This window comes from Euprymna scolopes, chromosome 7, assembly GCF_053919585.1.
Source record: "Euprymna scolopes isolate OS-2025 chromosome 7, ASM5391958v1, whole genome shotgun sequence".
Taxonomy (NCBI): domain Eukaryota; kingdom Metazoa; phylum Mollusca; class Cephalopoda; order Sepiida; family Sepiolidae; genus Euprymna; species Euprymna scolopes.
In genome coordinates, this window is record NC_136488.1 from 9,549,751 (window position 1) to 9,563,757 (window position 14,007).

The 14,007-nt window shown below is 33.7% G+C and overlaps 1 protein-coding gene across 3 annotated transcripts in view; it reads left to right on the forward strand.

Annotated features, from left to right (window-relative positions):
* The window catches only part of LOC145279601 (protein argonaute-2-like), a 140,533-nt gene that overhangs the window by 105,210 nt on the left and 21,316 nt on the right, over positions 1-14,007 (forward strand). For 2 of the 3 annotated variants that reach the window (XM_080130767.1, XM_080130766.1), the window contains exons 16-21: positions 405-589; positions 935-1,094; positions 2,269-2,359; positions 3,646-3,849; positions 7,996-8,130; positions 10,488-10,589. In XM_080130767.1, the coding sequence (XP_079986893.1) occupies positions 405-589; positions 935-1,094; positions 2,269-2,359; positions 3,646-3,849; positions 7,996-8,130; positions 10,488-10,589 (877 nt within the window). The remainder of the gene's footprint in view (positions 1-404; positions 590-934; positions 1,095-2,268; positions 2,360-3,645; positions 3,850-7,995; positions 8,131-10,487; positions 10,590-14,007) is intronic. The other variant, XM_080130768.1, reaches the window with a different exon arrangement.

Consider the following 14,007-nt stretch of genomic DNA (forward strand, 5'->3'; position numbering starts at 1 on the left):
CGGACACTTGACAGTATTAAGATTAACACCTCTTCTTATTGATTCCCAAATTTCATGACGAAATTCTTCATACAATCATGGTACGGACCTTTAGAAAACGGGGGGTCATTACAAAACCTTACCGAAAACACCATTTTATGACATTCACATTTTTATCACTTTATTTGCTCAAAACTCTTAAAATATATAATGTACATTCATATTTATTAATTCATTTGAAAGTATATTCATTTCCGAACAAAACAGTAGTAATTTGAAGACTTGAAGTGCTTTGGTTTAAAAAATATGGCTATTTTAGTAGAACTACCTTGAAATCTGTCATTATCCAAAGCGTTTTTTCGTACGTGTGTATTACTAATTATATGTAATGTAATTTTTATTTATTTCTTTTTTGTGCGATATAGGAGCTTCACTCAACAACTGCAGCGGATATCTAACGATGCAGGAATGCCTATCTGTGGGCAGCCTTGTTTTTGTAAATATGCTAGTGGCCCCGAACATGTTGATCCAATGTTCCAATACTTAAAAAACAAGTTCCAAGGATTGCAGTTAATTGTGGTCATATTGCCTGGAAAAACGCCTGTCTATGGTAAGTGAAATTAAATTTATTTTAATTGTAGCATTGCATGCAATTCATCCCCTCTTTCCTGCAATGGCTACATTAGCAATTTGTGCCTGAAGGCAGACCAGGTCTTTTTTGTTTATACTGTATGGGCCACACATGAAAATCACATTTCAGGTAAAAATTCTAACAGAAAATTCTTTTTTCTAACTTTAAATGTAAAATTTCTGTTAATATATTTACGTGCCCACATCCAATATTGCTATAAAATCAAGACTATTTCTCCATAGACTATGGCTTGATCATTTAAGATATGATTTGCTCTAACTTTTTAAGAATTCTTTATCTGAAATATTTCTTTTTCTTTTCCAGCTGAAGTGAAACGTGTTGGTGATATCACCTTTGGGTTGGCCACCCAGTGCGTTCAAGCCAAGAATGTCACCCGTACGTCAGCTCAAACCCTGTCCAATTTGTGTTTAAAGATCAACGTCAAACTGGGTGGGATCAACAGTATTTTGCTTCCCAGCATTCGGTAAGATTTAATGCGTTTGAATCTTTGACAAGATATGAAGCAAATTATTTGCACCCACAACTTATTTTTTATTTTTTTCATCCCAAACAAGACATTATCATTATAACATAAGAAGTTACGATTTGTCTAATACAGGACGATAAGGAGTTGAGCAACAAAATGTTTCTTAACATTGTTTAAACTTCTGAAGGTTAGGACAGTCAGGAAAGCGAGAAACAGAAGGAATTTCAAAGTTTAGCAATCTGAAGGAAGAAACTATTCGAGCAGAAAGCATCTAGCAACCTTAACAGTGAATAGGTGTGATTTTTCTGCTTGTCGGGTTAGTCTGCAGTATGCACATCGGGGGGGGGGGCACAAGTGCCATGAGTTCACCGGGGCACATTGCATTAAAATACTTGTAAAACATGCACATTGATGCAACACTGTGGCGATGAGACAAAAGTAGTAACTTAGCTGATAGTGCAGGACCTATTAGATTTGGCTCTTTTAACCCCGTCTAAAAGGGATAGGCTAGTGATGGATGTACCATTGCAGGTGCAGCAACAATATCATCTTCCTGAAACATAATAATAAGCTAAATACTAATAAGTTGTACTTTCAGAAAATGTACAATTGTCTACTCTACATGAAATGCTGAAATTAGTAGCAGCAATTTGAAAATTAGGTTAAATTAGCATTTTAATGGATAAAAATTTAAAGTAAAGCATTATTAAGGACTAAATTTTCAACTTATATATAACTTTAAAACCTATTCCATAAGTAATACCACAATAATAAAGTTCATTTTAAGTAGGAATCAAAGATAGTTCATTTCCATTCAACAAACTTGGTATGCTGAATTTCTTTGCCTCTTTGGAGGCATTCATGATAAGCATGAGGTGAAACTTGCAGTAAGAGGAGTAGCCACATGAACACACAATTCCTCTCCTCACCAAGTGAATTGGCAATTTGTGTTCAATCAATCGTGTACAGTTAATTATTTAGTATTAAATAATCAAAACCTATTGATCATTTTGGCTAAAGTTGCTTATTTGAGCCTTTGGATTAACAAATTTTGTGCTTTGGTATTTTCTTTTTCCTCTAAAGATAAACCACACCTTATTCTTAAACCAAAATCCTATATACACACATAAACATTTTGTACATTATATATTATTTTTTTTTATTTATCTAGACCTGCTGTGTTTCGAGAACCTGTTATTTTTATTGGTGCTGATGTCACACATCCACCAGCTGGTGATAGCAGTAAACCTTCCATAGCTGCTGTAAGTTCAGCCTCTTTTCTTACTTCAACATTATTATCCCATCCTATTACACAATACATTGAATTTTACATTCACAACATTCATAGAAAATCTATAGTTATAATCACAATGTAAATTGTAGATATTTAAAGAAAATAAAAAATGTGGAAGTTTATCATAATTTTTTCTTTTTTTAGACTAAACTTCTCTGTAAAACTTTGCAATCTTTTATTTTTAGATTATTCCTATGACCATCCTCATCTTGTTTTTTTTATTCACATAACATTTTGGATGATGTAATCTTAAGGTACAATCTAGCCCCATGGATTAAATAAATGGCTCAGTTTGAAATGTCATAGATTTTCAACTTCAGCATAATGATTTCCAAATTAGGAAATATACATCTGATTAAGCACAGAGGTTGTATTCGCTGAAATGGAAAATAACAACCTATGACCATCTTTGTAGTAATTTCATCTGGGCCAATTTGCAGCCATCTTGGTAGTAATTTCATCTGGGCCAATTTGCAACCATCTTGGCAATAATTTCATCTGTGCCAATTTACAGCCATCTTTGTAGTAATTTTATCTGTGCCTATGTGCAAGCATCGTGGTTATGTTTTCATTTGGACCTGCTTAGTAGTGCAATTATCCTGTGAGGCCATCTTGAAATTCATTCCTTATACTTGAAAGATGAATTGTGAATAGATAAACATGAATACCAAACATTATGAGAATTTGTTCATTCTCTCCTCAATTTCCGATTACTCACAAAATAGAACCTGGAAATATTTCATTAACATTTCTTTTCCATGTTGATCATGAAGAAAGTTTCCAAAAGGCCCCTGTACATCACTACTACTTTCCACCAACTCAACTGGTTAACTTGATTTCAAACATGTTCTATGTCTTCACACATTATTTTGCTTGATCAATCAGAACCTTTGGTATCTCTTTGTCAGATTTTCAAAGTCAAATCCAAAGCGCATTTAAGTTGGCAAATTAAACTTTGCTTTTGACCTAAACTATACTAATATGAAATATTTTGAAATAATCACCTAAAAATAAGAATTAACAAGATGTGCCTTAAATTAAAAAACACTGCAAACAAATAAAATTCAAATAATTTCATTGCATCCCTAGCAACGTCAGGTAAGTGCTGCTAGTTCTTTTGATGAACTTTTCATTTCATAACTCATAAGATTTATCAAGTTTTGCCTATTTACTGAAAAGTTCAGTTAGAAATTCTCAGTCTCAAGATTTTTCTTGCTAATTTAAAAAATATTTTTTATCCTTTTTAAATTTTAGGTGGTTGGAAGCATGGATGGACACCCAAGTCGCTATTCTGCTTCAGTTCGTGTCCAAGAACATCGGAAAGAAATCATACAAGACTTGTCATTTATGGTGAAGGACCTGCTCATGGAATTCTACAAGTCAACTCTTTTTAAGCCAGCTCGTATTATTTTCTACAGAAATGGTGTCAGTGAAGGGCAATTTCAGCAAGTAAGAACTGTAGGTTATGATTGCTCTCATTAAAAAAAAAAATAGAATTTTTGTATTTGTTTCAGGGTTTTTGTGTGTGTGTTTTACACATGACAAGGTGTCAGGAAAGCTGAGTTTTCCACAAAAGCTTAGGTTAAACGGGAAAGTGGAAAATTCCATTAGAAGTTTAAAAAATGTTAGAATCAGAGCTATGTCGGGATATGATTGCACCCTCTCCTCATGGGAATCTGGATGTGATCAAGGGAGTAGGTAGAGTCTGGTCACTGAAGCAGTGGGTTGACTTCCAGCTGAGGATTTTCAAAAGTTAAAGATTCCTTATGATAAATCTGGACTTTGGAATCCTGCTGCTTTCAGCAACCAACTGATTGGATAAGACGTTCAAAATGACATTAACTTATAAAAAAAGAAAAGTTTTTTGTTTGGTTTTCTGTCAAAGAGAAGATTGCATACTATGTCGAAAGGATTTTCTTCATTGAACATTACATTAGTATCACATGTAAGATTCACCTTGCGTTTTTGTTTTGTCATATTGTCAAGTATGTAGACTAAATCGTTGGGAGATTATATATATATCACTATGAAAACCATTATCCTTTGTATTCGTAGGTCATCGTTGTTAATGCAGACGCAAGTCATTCACCAACGCAAAGGGACAGGAAACTAGAAGCTGCTACTGATGCAGATACGCTTCAGATTTTCACATACTTGTACTTGTTGTAGAGCATCCACAGATGCAGAGGTGCAAGTAACCAGAAGCTGCAATTCCAAAGCAGAATGAATTTCTGCCAACAACCACGGTTATAAGTGGTGAGCCTAGCCTTTGCTGTTCCACACACAAAACCTACAAGGCAGCAGATACTTTCATAAGGTTTAACCCACCAGCAAGACTCTGCTGCCGATCGGTGAGGGTGGATCACTTTGATGCAAGACACAGTGAACTCCTTTGGAACTGGCTCAACCAATCTTGGGTGAATGCCGTTACATTATATAATCAAGTTGTTAAATTCAGTTTGATTTTATGCACTAAAAGTGTGTTATTAGCCCACTGGATATTTTTGCTAAATATGCAATCAGCTTGGTCAAGTTCAAATCCTATTTTTGCAATCTAGACCCCCATTTTGGGAATGTGAAGTTGCCCCTTAGCTATTATTGTTCTCAGGTTTACTTTGTGATAACACCTGTTAAAGCATCTGATCCTACCAGATTAAGCCATTGTTAAGGTACTTCCTGACTAAAAATGCATCAAATGACGTTTTTTTTTTTGGTTTTTCCTTTGCAAAACTCAATCATGCTATCTAAAGTCAAAAACAACAAATCTTTTTTTTTTTAATTTTTTTTTTATTGCGGACTAGTTGTTTCACAATGTTTTGGTCAACTATTTCTCTGGCCTTTTCTGGTAACCGCGACGGGATAGGAACTATGAATCTCCTGACTAGAGGCAACTACAGAAGGCAGTAATTGCAGTGGATGCAATCAGGAGATTCAGACAAAGGCCAGAGGAATAATTGGTCGAAACGTTGTGAAACAACTAAGAAAAAGATGAGGATAATGGTCCGTAATAAATAAAATTTTTAAAAAATTAATACTCATCTCAATAATGAATTCCAATTAAATAATATAAACAAATTTCTTCTACAAAACAATCAAACCAAACACTATAAATAAATTGATTGAGATTGTCGGACTGACTTCCTCATCTTGGTTGTTATAGTCACAACGTTTCGGCCGTTTTGCCCTCCAGCCTTCTTCAGGTGTTTTGTATCGAACTGGGGAACCGTTTGTTAGGAGTCTCGAACCCAACCCTTTATTATTATTACAGGGGTACTGTGTTCGGACTCCAGCTAGGCTCTGGGACATAGTTGCTGATTCTCTGTTTTGAGTGATATATTGCCAAGTGGTCCTAGACGTTGTATCAAAGTTTACAGTTACCCAAAAGTGCTGAGTTCAATCCTGAACGAAGGCAGTGAAAAGTAACATTCAAAACAGAATCAGCAACTATGTCCCAGAGCCTAGCTGGAGTCCGAACATGATACCCCCGTAATAATAATAAAGGGTTGGGTTTGAGACTCCTAACAAACGGTTCCCCAGTTCGATACAAAACACCTGATGAAGGCCGGAGGGCAAAACGGCCGAAATGTTGTGACTATAACAACCAAGATGAGGAAGTCAGTCCAACAATCTCAATCAATGAAAACACCTCATCTCAAAAATACAGACAATTACTATGAATAAATATTTGAAGATATAAAGAATTTGAATCATAAAAACTTTTTCCCAAATTAATGGATTTGACATTACATAATCTTGATATGCCATAAAACAAAACAACCAAATATCTTTTGCACATCAATTGGCAAAGATATTAGGAGTGAACATTGCAGGTATAATTACTAAAAATTAATCATTCAACACAAATAATGTTGTTGTATAATATGGCTTAAATATTCTGAAAGCAGGTAGCTGTGATGAAAATAGGAAATATGAAGACTAATGCGATCAAGGCATTTTAAGATCGTAGCCAGTTAGGCCATGTCGGAGTCAGAAAGAGACGGAATCTATTCAATACATTTCTTATGTGAGTGGAATTAGATGTTTTTTCATTTCTCGAAATAAGATGGTGCATTTTGTTATAGTATAATTCAGGGGGGATGATTTGGATAACTTTGAGCCATCTTGTCAGAATATTTTGCAAACACACAGGCAAGTGCCCTTTTATTTGTATAAATGGGAATAACTAAGAGGTTTGAAAGCTTAACATTGTTACATATTACATAGCAATAACCAATGCTTTTATAGTGAAGTGCAAAGGTAGTTCTCAAAGTGTAGTCGTCTATCCAAGATGATACACTGCAAATGTCTCTATGATTCTTAGCTAGGATCTTGTGAAAATGAATAATTGATTAACTTAACCACATAATATAGCAGGTATTCAGTTTTACATGTTTGATGGTTCATAGACTTTGACTTATAAAGTAACCTATTTCTGGCCAAGTCTTTTTGTCCATCTTTCTCTAAAGTCTGTTCTTATTACTCTCTCCCATGTTTTCCTTTGCCTTCACCTGTAAATTGACCTTCATACTTTGATAGTTCTACTTCTAATCCAAGAACTCTCATCCATTTTTTTCAACATGACCAAACCATTGAAATCTTTTGTTCATTTGAGGGATGAAGTTAAATTTAGTTGTTGCCAGAATTTTTGTGAAGCCATACATCATGGAAGTTCATGAGAAATAGAAATCCCTAAATCTGCATCAAAATAAAAATATTCATAAATTAATTTTTTATGGTCACCTATAAGGCTTACGATATTTTGACTATTATACATTGCTAGTTATCTTGTTTTTTGTTAAAGATGAAACCGATATAAAAGCATTCCTTAATTTCTTTTGTTGATGCTATTCAAACAGTGTTGGTAATTTCATAAAGAGAATAGAATCAACTGTTGATTTGATTAACAAGAAATGAGTTTATTAGAGTGAACAAATTGGTACCACCTGATCTAGATGGATTAGACCTTACATTTAAGGGAGATGGGGTATTACATGTCATTGAGAGATAGACCCTAAAACACTCCCCTTATCCATAAAGACTGGGGAGTAGATTGGGTGGTTGCATCTTCCAAGATGATCTGTTTCAATTCCTTGCTAATACTATTGATGATCCTATTATTAATAATACTTAAATAATAATTAATATTATTAGTGCTATTGCTATCATTACTACCTTGTGTATTGTAGTATGCCAAGCAGCCATCAGTAAATGTTGAAGGTTGTTGTAAAAAATGTCAGGAAAAATTTTTTATAGGCATTAATAATGGTTTTATGTTAATTATTATTAATAAATATTATTAAATGAGGATTCATTTGGAATTTTGCTTTTAGATAAACATGAAATGATTTTAAATGGAGACAATTTCTCATTGATATAACAAAAACATTAAACTATTTGTAGAATATACAGAATTTTATCTTATGTTCTTTACTGACCATGACTTTAACGTTTACCCGATCGTCTTTGAATTGTGGAAGTGAGTCCCATTAAAATCCTACAGGCTTATTTTACTGTGACAATTTTTTTCATATTTATATTTTTAACAAAATTAAATGCAATTCATTGCTAACGAAAATATCCAATTTTTTTCGGTCAATATCACAGGTTTTGAGTTATGAGCTACGTGCCATCCGGCAAGCTTGTATCAATCTCGATGTTGGTTATCAGCCTGGAATTACGTTTATTGTTGTACAGAAACGGCATCACACGCGGCTCTTTTGTTCAGACCCTCGAGATCAGGTAAGTTTTACTTTGATTTGTTGCTTATCATCGGCTTTTTATTCTTGGAAGTCTTTACCATTTTATTTTTTATAAAATGATATTTTCAAAGTTAAATTTTATTAGTACAGTACCTTTTGTCATGAAATTATTGAAGAAAATTTATAAAACTAATTGTGAAACGATATACCTGTGAAGTTGAGTTTTTGATATTGAAAGCATATTTTTTCTACATTTAAAAAAATTATTAAAACAAACTTAATAAATTCAGTCCTGGATATGTGAGCGACTGTGTGCTTAACTAATTTTTTAATTTTGCATTTTCACCCTAAACAAGGAACCAGTGCCACTTTGTGTAGCAGACTACTATCTGGGACATAATTTGGAGGGGTATTATGTAGGGAGTTGAGCAGCAAGATGTTTGTTTTGAACTTCTGCATGTCTGTACAGTCAGGGAAACTATAAAGTTTTTTAGTTTGTTTTTTTGTTTTTTTTGTAACTTTTGGATTACCATAAACTCATGTAATATGTTTGCAAACATAAAAGTACACGTGTACAAGGTGGGGCTGATCTATAGGTTTTAGTTGTATCGATAGTATAAAATCGGTGAATATTTCTTATTAATACTAGCAATAGAAAATTAAGTTTTAAACAAAAATTTAAAAGAATCATTTTTGGGATCAAAAAATAAGCACAAATTTTTCCAATACCCTAAACAATTCTGATTAATTGTCCCAATACTACTTTCTATTGAAAATGCCTCCATATTTCTTTCAAATACCGAAGGGTCACAAAGTAATTCATTTTGCATTTTATTAAAAACTATTTATAAAAGATTATATATGATTTACTCGTTTATAAGGAAATCAAAGTGCATTCTGATGAATTTAATTTCATAATTTGCTTTTAAATCACATCACATGTGAAAAACGGATAATTTAATATAAATTTAACATTTTTTATTTTTTGTAGTTTATCTAATACATGTTAGAGGAAGATCGAGTTTATAGAAGCTTGGCATTTAGTTTCTAAGATATAAAGTACAAAAATAATTTAATGAGACACAGAAATAACAACCATATTTTTTTTTTGATAACTTAAAGATTTTGTGATAATTAATGAGCGTACAGTATGTAGAACACAAAGATGATTCTATATTAATGACGATGGAAATTTCTATCAAAATATGGTACTTATACAGAATAAGGACAATGCTATCGTCTGAATTTTCTGGGCAGTTTTCATAAAAGGCCAGAAGTTGCCGAAATGCTGAGCCAATGAAATTGCAGCAACCAACGTTATTTAAGAAAACGTTTATTTGCTTTTATTGGTTTATTAATTTAAAAAAGTATATTTATCTTCATTCTGTTCTCAGTCATGTGGCAAAGCTCTAAAGAACTGTATACAAATCAAAGATCTAAAGAAGTGAATTCTTTAAGTAGTTTATGTCTCGGCTCAGCTTTTTATTTTGTCCACTGATGTCAACTAAAAAAAACCTGAATTTAAGCAGCCAACTTTGAACAGAAAGTCGGCTCGAAATAAAAAGAATACAATATCAAAAAACACTTGATGTTATTCGTGTTTGTAAATGATTCATGATAAAGTAGGTTATTTGACGATTTTTATTGAGCAAAGGCTTGGCACAAAGCGATGGCAATCATAATTTTGTTTGGCGCTAATTTTAAAGAAATTGATAGAAAACGGTAATGCTGCCAAACTATTTCATATCCAAAGCATCATCTTTTATCTGACTATCATTGCCATCTATTCTATTGGGAAGAAGATACAACGTTGCATCGGGAAGTTCTCAGACTCTACTATTTTTTTATTAAGTAATAAGATGGTGCTATCGTCAGAATTTTCTGGACACTTTATGTAAAACGCCAAAAGATGCTGAAACGCTGAGCTAATCGAATCACAACAGTCAACATTTATTTGCTATCAAATAATGACTAATTGTGTTATTTTTATGTTTTAATTTTTATTGTATATCTTTTCAATACTGTCCTTTTCTTCTACTTTATTTCAATAAATCGATTCACAATAAAAATACTGAAGAACAATAAAAGTGAAGGAACTGATTTACCAATGCTTCCGGTAATGCTACGCCGAAAGTTAGAAAGTATGTTTGCTGACTATAACCCTTCTATGATTAAAGGTGAATTCTACCCAAGGTCAAAATGATTTTCATTTAATAAAAAAAATAATAAAATTACAGCATTACTCGCTATTCAAAGTTTTCATTTTAACATTACGGAACGCTTTAAAAGAATGCGGCTTACTCATAAAAACAGATAAAAAGTTTTTCTTGACATTTCTATAATTTCTACCATACTTACCTTTTGTATGGCATCTCACTTGTGTTATTTTTATTTCAGATCGGTCGCAGTGGAAATATCCCCGCAGGAACAACAGTAGATCACGGAATCTGCCATCCAACAGAATTTGATTTCTTCTTATGCAGCCATGCTGGTATTCAGGTAGACATTTTTTTTTTTTTTTTTGTAGAGGGGTTACTGCCAGGGACATAAGTTGAAGGGATACTCTGTAGGGAGTTGACCATCAAGATGTCTGTTCACATTACACTTGAACTTCTGCATGTCAGTACAGTTGGGGAAGCAGGAACCTGGAAGGGAATTCAAAAGTCCAGCAGTTCTGGGGAAGAAACTACTAGAGTAGAAGCCTTTCTTACATTTAGAGATCTCTACTGCATATCTTGCATAGTACATTAATGTTTGGTCGATGTAACCTCTGACCTTTAGTTATATCTTTTCAAACTCTGGAATCCATATGGAATTTTGAATGATACCCCTTATTTAATCCATCTGGATGGCATGTTTTCATTCCATCAGCCATGACTAGATGCAAGTCCTTAGTCATTTGCACAATGTTTCTAACCTCCAACTTTCAGGTGTATCTTGTCAAACTCTGGACTCTTTCTGTCGAACTCGGAATTTCAAATGAAACCTTTTAATCAATATAGAAGCCCTAAGTAATTCACAATTGTATTTTTAAGTGCCACCCACACTGAGGACCCAACCTTCAACCTCCAAAAGAGTATAACTTACAACTGAATTTTACTCGGTATTTTATCTACTATCTTTGCAAATATCAAACGAAACATTGTGAAAATAACACCCAAGATGAGAACAATAGTCCAAAGAATCCAAGCAACATTTTGTTTTTCTAATTTCTTTCTTTTCGCAGATCAACTCGATATCTAATTGGTTAGTTTTCTAAAATATTTCAGCAGCACTGAAAACCATTGTGAATTGACCTGGCTTTACAAGCATCTACATTGCAAATATTCAGTTTTGAATCTGTTGCAGTATACACATTCAACAACATAAATTAATAAAAATAGATACCGAGTTTATATATATATATATATATATTTATATATATATATATATATATATACAACCATAGACTTTATTTAAAACAAGAATATTTATACATTTTTACAAACGATAGCTTTTGTAAAAAATGCATAAAATCATGTGTATGCATTCGTGCGTGTTGTTGATCTCTACTGATCATTTGTGGACTCAGATGAAATATTTTGTTTTCTATTGTTGTTGAGATTATTCATGGATTGTAGAGTTTGTTTGTTCATGATTTTGCAATGTGTGGTTGACCTTGATAAGGCTGGATGGTATGCAAAAGTTTGTTCATTACAGAATCGGTTTGAGTGTGTAAAACTTGGAACACATAACACAGTCATGATTATCGCATGCCACTGGGGATAAGAGAAAGAGCGAAGTCGGTGTTCACACCTGTCTGTAAGAACAAGGTCAAAAAGGGTGATAATTGCCTATTCTTTCCCTTTTACAAATTGTGTCTGTGTGGTCGCTTTGCGCAAAGCTATTTAACAGACTAGTTTTAAAACTGATGTATCTCTACAAATCCGCTCTGCCAAGCCAAAAGGATGTCCAATGAAATTTCCTGATACTTGCATATCAGTTTTAAAAAAAGGAAATTGTTTACATTCTTGAAATGTTATTGATATCAGACATTTTTCCTTTTTATATTTTTCATTTGTAAGATATTTAATTTTTTTTTTTTTTTTTTTCATTGACTTCATTCATTATTCATTCAATGAGTACGATTTATAACATTAAAAAAAACTTTCTTCTATCAATAACTTTAATTTTGTTTTAGCAAATTCATTCCTTATTAAAAGTATCATAAAGACAGACTTTTCTGTTTGATTGGTACACCAGTCAAATTTCCAAAGAGAAAGTGGACAACGTTGGCTGGGACTGCAATACCTTGCTTGGCTCCACCTTTGCAGAGAGGTACTCATTTCCCATTTTCAGGGGTGGGGGTGGGAGGCACCTGGTGACTCATGGTGCCTGAGGATAAGGTCCTAATTGTTTAAGTTCTGGGTTGACTTTAAAATACAGTAGTAAGGCCCTACTTGGGGTCTGTGGGAAATGCGGAGTTGCCCCTTAGTTACCATTGCTCCAAGGTCACTTTGGTTATGGCATCTGCTGCTACCAGATCGGGCCAGTTTGAAGATACTGGTTTCCTAACCAAAAAGAACCAAACATGGTCAATCGATTAGGTGTGAATATCGATGACGAGGCTGTAAACCCCTCAGAATTGCTACAGATCCCATAGCAATATCAAGAGAGAACAGATAATCATTATGATACCACCAAAGTCGGTTATATCATCGTTGTATCCCTGTAGAGGCTGGGCGAATGGGTTTCCCCCCAGGCTCTTCCCAAATAGGACTCCGAGGTGGGTGGGGAACAAAGATGACGAAAAAAGAAAACAAAATATATGGCTTATTCCTCCCCAAAACCACCCAACCACCCAAAGAGAACCCACTCTGATGTCTCTGACATCAGTAGCTCTGACGAAGAGACGATAAAACCAAGGAAGTCAACATTCGTAGTAATAGAATCAATGGAGGAAACTCCTTTGAGCAAACTATCACCTTTTAAAATTGAAAAAAATCTTAAAACTCTAAAACCAAAGTCTATTAAAAAAACAATTTAACGGCAGCCTACTAATAGAAACCCATAACGAAGAACAAACTAAAGAAATATTGAAACTAAAATTATTTGAAAACTAAGTCAAATGCTACAGATATCCAACCCTAAATACCTGCAAAGGAGTAGTGAAAAGCCACGAACTTGCACTTTGTCCCTTGGAGGAAATCAGGACAAACTTACAGAAACAGAATGTGTTAGATGTTTGCAGAGTTCAAATAAAAAAAAACAGTGAGAAAATCGATATCAATACATATATACTAACTTTTGATTCCCTCACCATACCTAAAGAAGTGAAAGTTGGATATATGAAAATAAATGTAGAAATTTATATTCCAAACCCCCTCCAATGCTTCAAGTGCCAGAAGTTTGGACACCATCAAGATCGGTGCACACGATTACCAGTGTGTGGAAGATGTGGAGAAAGCGGCCCACACATTGACTGCAGAAAAGATTTCAAGTGTGCCAACTGCCTGGGAAACCATGGCGCTGGCTCTAGATATTGCGAAATATGGAAAAAAGAAAAAGAAGTGACCAAACTAAAACATATAAAGAATATATCCTACCCAGAGGCCAGGAAAATCATTGAAACTAAAACATATGCAACTAAAAAAACTACTCCAATCAACAATCAAAATGGTCATATACATGTAACGGATACAACGGACAAGAAAATTGATGTCCTAAGCAAACTAATAAAGGAAATGAAAGAACTATTAGAAGAAATGAGGAAAATGAATAGTGCAATGTCTACAACCAATCCAAGGATAATATTAAGTAAAGACACTACTGAACCACAAAAAGAAACAAAACCACAAACCATTTCTACAAAAACAACCAAACAACCATCAAACACATCACAAGCCAGAAAAGAATCAAAAATCCCCCCAGACAAAAA